This window comes from Fundulus heteroclitus, chromosome 11 (genome assembly GCF_011125445.2).
Source record: "Fundulus heteroclitus isolate FHET01 chromosome 11, MU-UCD_Fhet_4.1, whole genome shotgun sequence".
In the NCBI taxonomy this organism is placed as follows: Eukaryota; Metazoa; Chordata; class Actinopteri; order Cyprinodontiformes; family Fundulidae; genus Fundulus; species Fundulus heteroclitus.
Genome location: NC_046371.1, coordinates 35588187 through 35600921, shown reverse-complemented (window position 1 = coordinate 35600921; position 12735 = coordinate 35588187). Strand labels below are relative to the sequence as shown.

General features: G+C 38.4%; 1 protein-coding gene across 2 annotated transcripts in view; it reads left to right on the top strand.

Moving 5' to 3' along the window:
- Positions 1–12735, top strand: part of dscama (Down syndrome cell adhesion molecule a) — a 129693-nt gene that overhangs the window by 79060 nt on the left and 37898 nt on the right. For both annotated transcript variants that reach the window (XM_012865221.3, XM_012865219.3), the window contains exons 5-11: positions 2063–2341; positions 2498–2773; positions 3042–3338; positions 5468–5743; positions 8899–9177; positions 9331–9450; positions 11262–11441. In XM_012865221.3, coding sequence (XP_012720675.1) covers positions 2063–2341; positions 2498–2773; positions 3042–3338; positions 5468–5743; positions 8899–9177; positions 9331–9450; positions 11262–11441 — 1707 coding nt within the window. The remainder of the gene's footprint in view (positions 1–2062; positions 2342–2497; positions 2774–3041; positions 3339–5467; positions 5744–8898; positions 9178–9330; positions 9451–11261; positions 11442–12735) is intronic.

The following is a 12735-nucleotide window of genomic DNA, read 5'->3' as shown; positions in this document are numbered from 1 at the left end:
TGGGCATGGAGTCATTTCTGCACCCTGTTAAAAACAATCTATCCAAAGAAAAGTGGATGCAGAGCATGATGCTGCCATCACCATGTTCTTGTGTGAGTATGGTTCTTTTTGGGATGCTCAGCTGAGTTTATTTTGGATCTGTGATCTAAAAGTTCCAGTTTGGTTCCTTCAGCCTGTATTTACCAACAAGGCTGTGAGAAAATGTTTGCCATGTCTAGATGTAGTCTGTGATAGAAAGGGATTTTGTTGCAATCTTACTTCTTGGTTCAGACACATTTATTTACATGTTGAACCCAACCAACCTTTATAGGAAAAAGGTGCAGCTTCTCCAGCCTTGAATAGTTCCTCTCTGGTATTTTCATCAATCATGGAAACATTTCCAGTTTTTATAAATGTGATAAATGTGATACTTTGTCAAATTTTTAATAAATATCTTCATGCTACCATGTAATAATTAAATATAAAGCCAAGGCATTTTTGTTCTCCTGACCATTTTGAATTACCATTTAATGTACCATTTGTACATTAAAAATAATTTTGATCCTTTTTGATCTCACTGCAAAGAACGACTTTATCTTTGGGGTGAATTAAGCAAAGGTAATAAAAATCCAATTAGGAAAGCTGAACTTGTTGTTAGGGCATTGTGATTCTCCATGACTAACGGAAACTCATGTAGAATGAAGGGTAAAATTCAGTCCTGAATTGTTTCAAACGTTAGTATTAGTTTAAGGGTGTGCATTCTTATAAATACATGCTATCGCACCTCTTTCATTTAAATTTTTTTCTGTACTTCCTAAAAGACTTGTTTGCTTACTGTTGAATTGTGCAACAGTGTCATACCAGTTCATACCTAATAAGAACTAGTTCTGAACTCTGTTCCCCCAGGTTAAAATGAATTAATTCATGTTTTTATTTTACCAGCCGAACCTTGTTTTCTATAAAAGTCTAAACATTTCTCTCTCCATCTCCCACCATAAACAATGCCAGTCAAAGGTTTGGGCACATCTCATACCATTCTCCTGAATGAGAATGGTAAATGGACTGGATTTACACAGCATTTTGTAGTCATACTTACCACTCAAAGTACTTCACGCTATTAGCCACATTCACCCAATTGCACTCACTAACTTGTACACATTCATACACGATACATCGATGCACCGATTACTTGGGGTAAAATGCCTTGCGAAAGGACTCATTGACATGTGAAAAAAGGAGCTAGAATTGACCTCAAGTCTTTCAGACTGCAAGACGACAACTCTACCCACTGAGGCCACTGAATCGCTAATGGAAGTTGTGTCCAAACCTCATGGTTGACATGTTTAAAATAAAGTCTCTGGGCCTACTGATCATGTATTACTCTGGAATTTTGTTCAGCTTTATTCCTGCTTAGGCAACAATATAATGTAATTTTCAATAATTATTTCATAGGTTAATAAAAGGAAATGTATATTTTTAAATGCAATGACCATTATCTACTATTATTAAGGTTAAGTTAGATGAACGTATACTCTCCATGTCAGTCAACTGTTCCAACTGAGGATTAGAGCCAATATCAGTAGAATAATATATAACTAAATACCTTTAAGAACCTATTTCCACAATTCATGAAAATACTTAACGCCAAAGAAAAAATAAATGATGCAATGGTTTAAATATATGGATCCAATGTGGTTTGTTTACTCGTACAAAATAGAGACAGGAAAGGAAAAAAATACAATGCTTGTGTACAAGATGGGGGTACAGATTATTAAAGGGGTTCACAGACCAAGAGCTAACAGTAACCATCATAGGTTCAGTGGGGTACTTGCCGAAGGACTCTTGGATGTTTGGTTGGGGCAAAACTCTCAGCTTTGTTTTTGCCAGATGACATATTGGTCCACTGAGCCATAGAGGCCTTGGTTCACTGATTTTATTATAAAGGCTCTTGGCCTAATGATCATCAATTACTTTTCTGTAGATGCGTTTGACCACCAAGATAGACATCACACATTGGGAAAAATTTCAACCTTTAGCCATAAACCCTACAGCCCATCTTATGTTTCAATCTTTTGCCCTACAGATCCAGCCAATTCAGCACCGCACATACTGGACAGCTTCGAGCGTCGTGAGGTAATGGCGAATCATCGAGTGGAGTTGCCCTGTAAGGCCTCTGGCCACCCCTCACCCAAATACCGCTGGCTAAAGGACAACCGGCCGCTGGAACCAGACACACGCTTTAGACAGAGCGTGACAGGCTTGCTGATAGAGAGAGCCCAGTCCAGTGACACAGGGTCATATGTGTGTGAGGTGTGGAATGGCTACGGGAATGCTGAGGTTGTTGGCAGGTTGCAGGTAAAAGGTCAGTGCTCATCGGTATGTGTTTATTCACATTAGGGACCTTAATTAGTTTTATCAGATATCTAAGTTGCTTCATGTGACAATATCAAAATGCCTCTTTCTCGACCTTGCTAACATTGTAATGCCATTGATCACTGATTACCTCCCTGTAAAACAGAGCCCCTGAAGGTGACGGTGAGTCCACGGAAGGTGAAGGGCAGCGTGGGAAGCCAGGTTTCCCTGACCTGCAGTGTAACTGGCTCCGAGGAGTATCAACTATCCTGGTACCGCAATGGAGAGCTCATTTACCCCAGCAACAGTGTCCGCATGACAGGCCAAAACAGAGAGAATCTGGTCATGGCTGGCATGGCCAAGAGCGATGGGGGAGCGTATCAATGCTTTGCCAGGCATGGGAAGATGTCTGCCCAGGACTTTGTTCAAGTGATACTGGAAGGTCAGAACTCAAAGTGATAAATGGGTGCTTGAGAGTTTGTATCAATTTGTGAATGTGGAATCTCTGCTTGCAACCTCTATGAACTTTTGACTCTAACACTATCACAATTTGTTGTTTTGAATAAATAGTTCAGTGTTGTAGGGACCTGTCCCTTGAACTTTCACAAGAATATGTTGTGTAGAAACTTCGAATTAGGCTTTCTAGTAATGTTAAATTAACTCATTAATGAAAAACCAGGTGACTATATTTAAATCCCTTCTCTATCCAGATGGCACCCCAAAGATCCTGGCTTCATTCAGCGAGAAGGTCTACAACGTGAATGAGTTTGTGTCACTGTCATGCACGGTGAAGGGAACGCCGGAGCCCAGGGTAACATGGACTCTGGATGATGAGCCCGTGATCCGGGACAGCAGGCACCGTATCTCCTACTACACCAACGCCGAAGGTCACGTGGTCAGCCATCTCAACATCACTCAGACCCAGGTCCCTGATGGAGGGGTGTACCGCTGCATCTGCAACAACTCGGCAGGGACGGTTTCCTACCAGGCGCGAATAAACGTAAGAGGTGCTTGTCAGATCAACTCTTCCAGCACATCATCACATACACACATAGTGTCTTGAAAAGTTCTGTTTCAATTCAACTTTTAAAAAACCAAGATGTGCAGAAGCTGAAGGAATACCTCACTAGGTTTGTTGAAGGGATTTGGGTCTTATTCTTTAGAAGAAGTAGGAATATTGGTTTCACCGAAAACCTTTTCCAATACCACTCTTCGTCCCAAACAAGTACTGGTAGTTTTTATTAGGTGGTAAATTTTAGTAAATTTACCACTAGCATTAACGTTTAACTGGAAATCATGTACTGTCTGTAGTGTTTTGATAAAAGGAATTTCTTTATATAGAAATAAATGCATATAAAAAAAGAAAGTATGTGACTGGTGTAAAATCATTTTTTTTTAACTGTTGCAGAAAGCTATGGGTAGGTGTTTAGACTGAGGGGTATAATTTGTTCATGTAGATTTTATGGCTAAAGAGGTTAATCCTCTGGATTTTGCACAATTGTCCATTGTTTTAGGGGTAATTACCTGATATTTAAGGTTTGAGAAATTTAAGAAGTACAACTCAATATTCAAGATTCATTTTTTACATATAGTGCCAAAATGAGAGAAAATACAAATTGAAGATAAAACAAAAGTCGACATATATGATTTGCAACCATAATGTCTGAGAGGTTTTTTCACCTACATTTTAAGCTGCTATATTGTACATAGAATGTTAACATAAATAAACTGGGGGTGTCACAATACATTCAGTTTACAAGACAAAGAAAAAGCTGAATATTGGGTTCACAATAACAAGACTGCATGAGCTTTTCAAAATATTTTGCGGAAAACAATTAATTCAAATTTCTTTGTTACAGCAGAAGAGTGCTGTCTCTGATTGTCTAGGGATTGGTGTTACTGTTTGAGTCACAGGAGTGACTCCATGACAAGAATTAAACTCTGCTCTTTAAAAAAAAAAAAAAAATGCAACAGCAACTGAGCATATTTTGAACACTGGTAGATGACAAAAGACAGTCAGAGCTTGGCTGTTGGGTTGCCAAGTCGACTTGAGACAAACAGGTAGTAATGAAAAAGAGCAATAAGACACTAAATTTGCTGTTCTTGGCCAGACCCCATGTACAGCAATGTTTTATTATGATGCTTATAAATCATTCAGACACTCTTTCAGTTTGTCACAATTTTTTCTCTTATGTCAAAATGAGAGTCTTATTAGCGAGCCCTGCAAATTCTGGCCTCATAATATCTGAGACTGATTCTTATTCACACAGCAACTAGATTAAGCTTTGTTGGACGGACTTCATTTCGACAACAAATGTCACAGCTTTTTGATATTACAACTTCTTGTGCCACAAGAATTTATTACACTCCCATAAATTTGGATTGAGTACTAAAAACATAGATAATAATGGTCACATTTGAAGTCACTTTTAAATATATGTATTGTACTGTCAGATGGACGATGAAGAAAGATGGAATGTCTCATTGAAGCATTAAGCTATGCAGTAAAAACAAGATTGCTGCTGGATATCATAAGGGACAAAGTTGAATTCATATTTATATTCATACATACACTTCTTTCAGCAAATAAAATATAATTTCCAACAGAAATTTACATTTCATAAATTTCACAATGGGGTGGCTAAATTTCTTTTGCAGCTGTTTATTTCACCAAGAGGCATGTTGCAGGTAGCTTTATTATCACAGAAAGAAAATTGTGTTGATATTAGGTACCCTTTGTAATATGAGGATCACAAATGAATCTGTGGTTGTAAAACTAGAATAACAATCAAATTATATTAAAGGGCTTAAGTCAAAAGTAAGACTTCAAACTCAGTGAGCAACATTTTCCATGAAGAACGTGGTTGAAAACAACATTTGGTATAAAGAAAGAAAACCAAAGTAATTACGTATCCTGTTGAGTTTGAGACCTTTTTAATCCCTTCAAGAAAACTTAATGAGGCATTCTGGAACCCCCTTTGTGGTCAGCATTCTGTTTTGTTGCTCTGAAAATGAACAAGGCGTGTAAACTTTGTGCTGCCTTAAGAACAAACACAACACGGCACAGCTGTCATTCAGCCAACCCCCAAGCCTCAAAATCATTTTAAGAGAGTTGTCTCTCCAATGTGTCCTCAAGGGCCTGCCAGCATCAGACCAATGAAAAACCTCACTGCCATTGCTGGGCGGGACATGTACATCCACTGCCGTGTCATTGGCTACCCTTACTATTCCATCAAGTGGTACAAGGACTCCAATTTGCTGCCATACAACCACCGGCAGCGAGCCTTCGAGAACAATGGCACGCTGAAGCTGTTTGATGTGCAGAAGGATGTGGACGAAGGAGAATACACGTGCAACGTGCTGGTGCAGCCTCAGCTGTCCACTCACCAGAGCGTCTATGTTACTGTGAAAGGTAAGACCTCCCCCCACCCAGCCACTCCCAGTCTGATCACTATTCAGCGGTAACACGTTACAGTTGTAAAGTCACACAGTTGGATTGTCAGGCTGAGCTAATTAAAAAATATTGTGATGCTGTTGTTATTGCACCAACAGCTATGTGCATCACAATGAATACCAGTGGTGTCATATAGGCCATTGGCTGTATGTGCATACATATGTTATAATCCATTACAGCAATGATGAAGCAAAGCCATAAATACACCATCATAATGTCCCAAACGTTGCATATTCCTCTGCAGACTGATCACACACAACCTGAAAAAGATTTAAGGCTGAAGCACCAGTTCTAAAAAGGATTTGCAAGATGGAAGATCTTTATCTGTATTTCAGAATAAGCCCCTTTTCAAAACCAAGGCTAAAAACTATCTCAATAAAATCTAAACAAAACATTGCTTCTCAAATTTATGTTTAAATAAGTTAATGTTTCAGATCTTTTTTTTTTAGTACTCAAACTGATCCATAGATTCCCTTCTTTAAAATAAACATAGTGTATTGTTCACAGGAGGCTTTTGAAAACAAATTTGCCTCTGAGGTCATGAATAGTTCCTCTATTTTCAATGAATATCTAAAGCTTGGTGATGTAAATGAAAACAAATTTGTTTCAATTACAAAAAAGATTAAACGAATAAAATATAGGAATATTTTAAGGGGAATAAGTTATGTCTTGCTTCATACATCATTTAAAATATTTTAAAATCTACCAAGTCTCAAGTCAAACTGTCATAAGGGCATTTTGGACTCCCTATGATTAACTTTATTTGCAATTCTTATGATTTTTTATGAATACTGAAATGTGGAAGTAGAAAATAGCTGAACAGATTTTGTAATGAAACCCAACCTACTACATCTTATACATTACTACAACTTTGACATTTTTTATTTGATGTAAGGTATATGTTACTTCTAACATAGTTTTCTATATGAGATTTTCCTTATTTCAATGTAAAATTAGAAGTAATGCAGATGTATTTTGGCTAGCTGAGCATAAAATTCTTAGTTGGATGTATGACATGTATATCTTTGTATTTGCCACTTTTATTTATAAAGCGTGGGATAGAAGACAACGAGGGCTATATCCTTAAGTATAGACATTTAAAGATTTATTTAAATTTTTATAGCGCCTGTTACTTGTATGTGGCCATTTTGTTTTGTGTGTTTTTGTGTGTGGTGTCTTATAAGCCCACATGGGCTTGGTTAACCTGACGCCGCCAGATAGATTTGCTTTCAATCTCTATGGCGCTGGCCAGACTGATCTGCGAGTGAAACCTTGAAAGCTCGCGAGATCAGAATGGTCTCACGAGGCTAGGGCTTGGTACCACTGAGCTATATAATACACTGGAGTGCTAATCACCGTCTGTTTGAACGAGTCGCTTTGAAGCCACCAGCCGCCATATTGGTACTCCCTATTTCCCCCCAGTAACTAGGGAATATGTGTGCTACAGCATCGAATAACGAGGATTTTCTCATGTTCAGGGGGGCTTAAGACTTTTAAAATGTCAAATGCCATATACTTTTATGTTATGTTCTAAAACTATCAAGTACTGAGAAAGTCATGTGCTGAAATATTTTGCATTTTATTCATTTAAATATATATGTTTAACATTTATAAATATATAAATAACAATATACAAAAACATATATTTACATATGTTTATATATATATATGCATATATACATATACACATATTTATATATACATTTATGCATTTAATATTAATAACATGCAAGATATTTCAGCACCTAATTTCCTAGTAGTGTATAGTGTTAGTACATCCACTGACTGTAGAATTACCTGTGAAACGTTTTCACACAGCCAGAAAACTGCTTGTTGTTGCAACCAAATCCTATGGGATTCTGTGAGAGTAGGGAAGAGCAAGATGGCGGCCAGTGACTTCAGTTTTTCGGCTAAATCAGCTCTCCAGTGTATTATATAGCTCAGTGCTTGGTACCTATGGTGCATGACACTGAAATAATATCAATCAATCTATCAATCAAATTAGAAAAGTATAAACATCATCATCAGCATCGTTTATCATCCATTAGCAGGGTGAATTGCAGTAGTTTGGCAACTTTTTAATATTTAAAATTAACAACACTGGTCCCACCATTAAACCTCATAGAACACTGTATAAAACTTTCAGTAGCTCTAGCTCTAGTATTGTTTGTTTGTACACAACAAAGTTTTCTTTCTGAATTGCTTCCTATAACTGACCTGGACAGATCTCCTCCTCTTATACCATAACTTTGCCATTTCCCTAGCAGCATTATATGATCATCCTTTTTATATGTTTTGTATATGTTATAACCTATATCAGATGTTATTTTTTTTTTCTTTAGGCTCTTTGAGCGCAAACATTGGGTATCTTCACATTTATAATATACCATATACACAGAATAAAATGATACACTGTGGCTGATCTCTGCAGTTCAACCTTTCAGCGCAACATACATTTCACTGATAGCTAAGCTCCGTCTCCATCATCCCAGCCAGCCAGTTCATCTGGAGCTCATCTGAATATGCACCGGTGCTGAGCACAGTCAGATGATGATAACCTCAGATGGCTCTCTTTCCTCAATGACGCTGCATAATTTGAAACATCGGGTGGGTAAACCCAGCCCCTCCTTCTCTATGGCGGGCCTTGACGAGCTAACGAGTGTGAGAAGGGGGAAAATCACACAGCGTAGGCAAAAGCTACACTGCGATTCCACCTCGGCTAATTTGCCTCTCGGCTGCTTAGCATTCCTCCGCTTCTGAGAGGGAATCCCCAGGAGCCTATTATGCCTATTTTGTTGTGAATTAAATAAGCGCTGAAGTGCTGCTTATTTCAATGCTATTTTAAATCATTAATTTTCTAAAGGATTTGGTTCTCACGATGGCTGCAGTGTCCCCAGAGAGCAAAAAACATAGTCAATGTTGTGCGCATGTTGTTAGAGAGATTTTCCACATGGAGAGAAGTGATAGAATATTTCTTCTGCATTTTTCATTGCTGCAAAATCCCAATCGGTTGATAAAGAGAGAAATGTAAAAATGTCCTGATGTTAAACTTCACTGAACAACATGTAAACCACGCGCCTGCAGGGAAATGAATGAGCATGTCTTTTTCACAGTCCCACCCACCATCCACCCGTTTGAGTTTCCCCGGTTTTCCATCGGCCAGCGAGTCTTCATCCCCTGTGTTGTCATGTCTGGAGACCAACCCGTCTTCATCACCTGGCAGAAGGATGGCCGACCTATTCCGGCCAGCCTGGGCGTCACCATAGACAACATAGATTTCACCAGCTCACTGCGCATCTCTAACCTCACCTTGGCCCACAATGGCAATTACACCTGCATCGCCCGCAACCAAGCTGCAGCCGTGGAACACCAGAGTCAGCTCATCGTTCGAGGTGAAGAGGTTGGGAGATGGGTTGGGGAGAGAGTGCAGATGTGATAAGAAGGTGCAGGCAGTAGAAGTGCATAAATTTTGCTTTCAGTTACCTCACAATCCAAAGGTAAACCCCATTTAAGTAACAATAATCTGAAAGCTGTTTTACTTTTAGTTCCTCCTAAATTTGTGGTGCAACCAAAGGACCAGGATGCCATCTATGGAAAGGCAGTGATCCTTAACTGCTCCGCTGAAGGCTATCCAGTTCCTACTATCCAATGGGAGTACTCGAAAGGTAAGCAAACACAAAAAAAGGATCAAGTGTATTTGTCTCTAGGTAGATTAAGGAAGTTGTTTCATGGAGCTTAAATACTCAAAATGATTTTTTTCACAACATATTAGTTTAATATTATATAATTTTAATAAGCATCCATAGAGAAGATTTTTGTCAATGCCAGTACAACTTAGATATGTTTACAACCTTAAGGGGTTACACAGGAGAAAGATGGGTGTCAGTAAGGGCTCCAGGCATGCTAAATATTTCTACCAAACAACTTCACATGATCCCATTTTGACTTTTGACGTATTTGTTCCAAAACAAAAGAACTGTTACTGCTTTAGTGATGCAAACTACTCAAAGTTGTTCACATTTTCATTAGTTTGAACCACCAACTTTCATGTGTTTAATTTGGATTATTTGTCATAGATCAACACAAACTGAAAACATAATTATGAATAGGAGGGCAAACGTCTAAAAATATAATCTGCACATTTAGAGGCTGACATTTCCTATGCAACATATCTCAAGCTCAGTCAGATACAATGGAGAGTATTTCAACTCTAACTATGGAGTCTTATCTGGGTTTAGGTCTGGACTTTGATTGGACCATATTCAAACGTGAATATGCTTAGATCAAAACCATTCCATTCTAGCTCTGGTTTTATGTTGCACTTGAATAAAGCAAGCATGTGGAAGAAGGTGCAATGGTGGAATGAGAAAATTGATCGTTTCCATCTCCTGGAAAACATTATTTGAGATGGAAAGCTATGATTGCACATCATTCTAAACACGTCACCATCACTGTAAAACATGGTGGTAACATCATACTGTGGTGATGCTGTTCTTCAGCAAGGACAAAGAGGCTAGGTGGGAAGACGGATGGAGATAAATTCTGGACAAACTGGAAGAAAATATGGTAGAGGCTGGAAAAGACTGAAGCAGGACAGCTACCCTAAACATACAGAAAGAGGTCCAGTGAAATGGTGTATATCAAATCATATTTATGTGTTAGAATGGCCTAGTCAAAGTCCAAACTCAAATGCAATTGAGAATCTAATGCGTAGTTTGAAATTTGCTTTTAAATGACACTCTCAATTGAGGCTGACTAAGGTTCAGCTATATAGCAAAGAAAAATTGGCAAAATATTGGTTGAGCTAAGCTGGTAGAGACCCCCAAGACTTGCTAGGGTCTGTTTCAAGCTGTATTTGCAGCAATAGTTGATGCTTAGCCAAGGAATTGACTCAGGGGTGATCAATATTCATGTTCCAGATTTTACTAATAGTAAAAATATCACTAAACCATGCATTTTTCCCTCCTATTCACAAATACACACTAATTTGCATTGGCTGTATCACATAAAATACCATTTAAATACATTGAACTGTGAGGTTTTGGCAAATCGTAGAAAAAGAATAAGCACTGTACAATGTATCTAAATGATTCCCATACATTTGCAAAACAAAAATTGTTTTCTTTGCCACTGTAAAAAGGGAATTAAATGTAAATAATTTTCTCTTGAAAGTAGTTTATTTGCCCTTGATTTGAGCTGGTAAATAAGATGATCTGCGAATGGAATAAGAGTTTTACACTTAAAATAGGAACAACTGATTTCCATCATCTTATTTCAAGTGAATGTATGTAATTATGTTATTTTAGAGTGTAGAAATACTCATTCTTCATCCTTTGGCAGATCATCTTATTTACCTGCTCAAATCAAGGACAAATACACTAATTTCAAGAAAAGTTTACTCACTTTTAGTTCCCTTTTTGCAGTTGCATAGGTCAAGCTAACACCATCTACTTTCCTGCTCTGATTTCTCTGATAGGTGCTGGGGTCCCTCAGTTCAAACCCATCGCTCTGAACTCTGGCTTTCGGATCGAAGTTCTGGTGAATGGCTCTCTACTTATCAAGCATGTGCTGGAGGAGGACAGCGGCTTCTACCTTTGTAGGGTCAGCAACGATGTTGGGGCCGATGTTAGCAAGTCCATGTACCTGAACGTCAAAAGTAAGTCTCATCTTCAAATGCTAGCATTAAAAAAAAAAAAAAAAAAAAACACTGCCAAAAGCTTTGGGTGGTTTCAACCTGTCTCGTAATGTTCAAGTTAAAAGTTAATGCTGAACCTCAGAGGTGTGATATATTGAAACTGGATCCTGGGTATCTAACACAAACCATCATGACAATTGCTCTGTACTTTCTATTAGCAGCTGCTGCTGCTGCATTTATGAAAGTTCAGAATTTAGTTGCTGAGTGAGTAACTGAGGATTTTTAAGTACTTTGGATTAAGCCCTGAATTCTGCTTATAGCCAGAAACTGCCATAATGAAATGGGGGCCTGAGGAATTTATCTGGAGCCTGCCTTCGAGAGGACTATGTAGATTACCTTCACCTTATATTTGCTACAAGACAGAGAAAATGTTCTCATAGTGCAAACAGCCATAAGTCACAACAGGTTCTGAAATTTTTCAGAAATGTCAGAGTTGTATGCTTCCAGATTATGTGCCATATCCAGCTTTATTCTGGCTGGATGCACATTTTGATCAGTCATTGCTAGATGAGGCTTATTACCCTGCGGTTCTTATCAACCCTGAGCAGAGTACTTCCTGCTGAGATCTTCGCCGTCTGCCAGACGATACATTTTCTCTGTGACTCTCCTATCTTACTGAAAGCACACAATTTAAACTAAACATCTAAATAAATTAGAATAGGGCTGCACTTTGTGATGTTTTATACATTGTCTCCTTCACAAATGTCTCTTGTTTTTCATTTATTTGTCACTCTTGTGTTGCAGAGCAGTTTTTATTCTGCAGCATGCAAGGTTTTACAAGCAGGAATGGCCTGTTTAAAGCCATCCACGCATCTCAATCAAATTTAACTCCAGACTGGAGTCACAGGGCCACTCCAAAACTTTAATTATATTCAGAGGTGGACTTGTTGCAGTCCCTCTGATCATTGTCCTGCCTCAGAACCCAAGTGAGCTTGAACTGACACAAACTGAAGGCTTTCCTGGTAGAGAGCAAAATTCATGACTATTGAAAGTCATCCAGGTCCTCTAAACAAAGCAGCACAAGACCATCCCACCACCACCACCATGTTTGACCATAGGTATGATGTTATTTTTCACTGTTTTTCTGTTTGAGGCCATACTCATAATTGCAAAAGTTCCATTTGTGTCTCCGTCCACAGAATATTTTTCCCCACATAATAGAACTGTTTGTTCTATTTTACAGCAGTAGTCCTGGCCACCCATGAATGCCATTTTTGCCCAGGCTTTTTGTTATTGTTGGATGTTCCGTATTGTC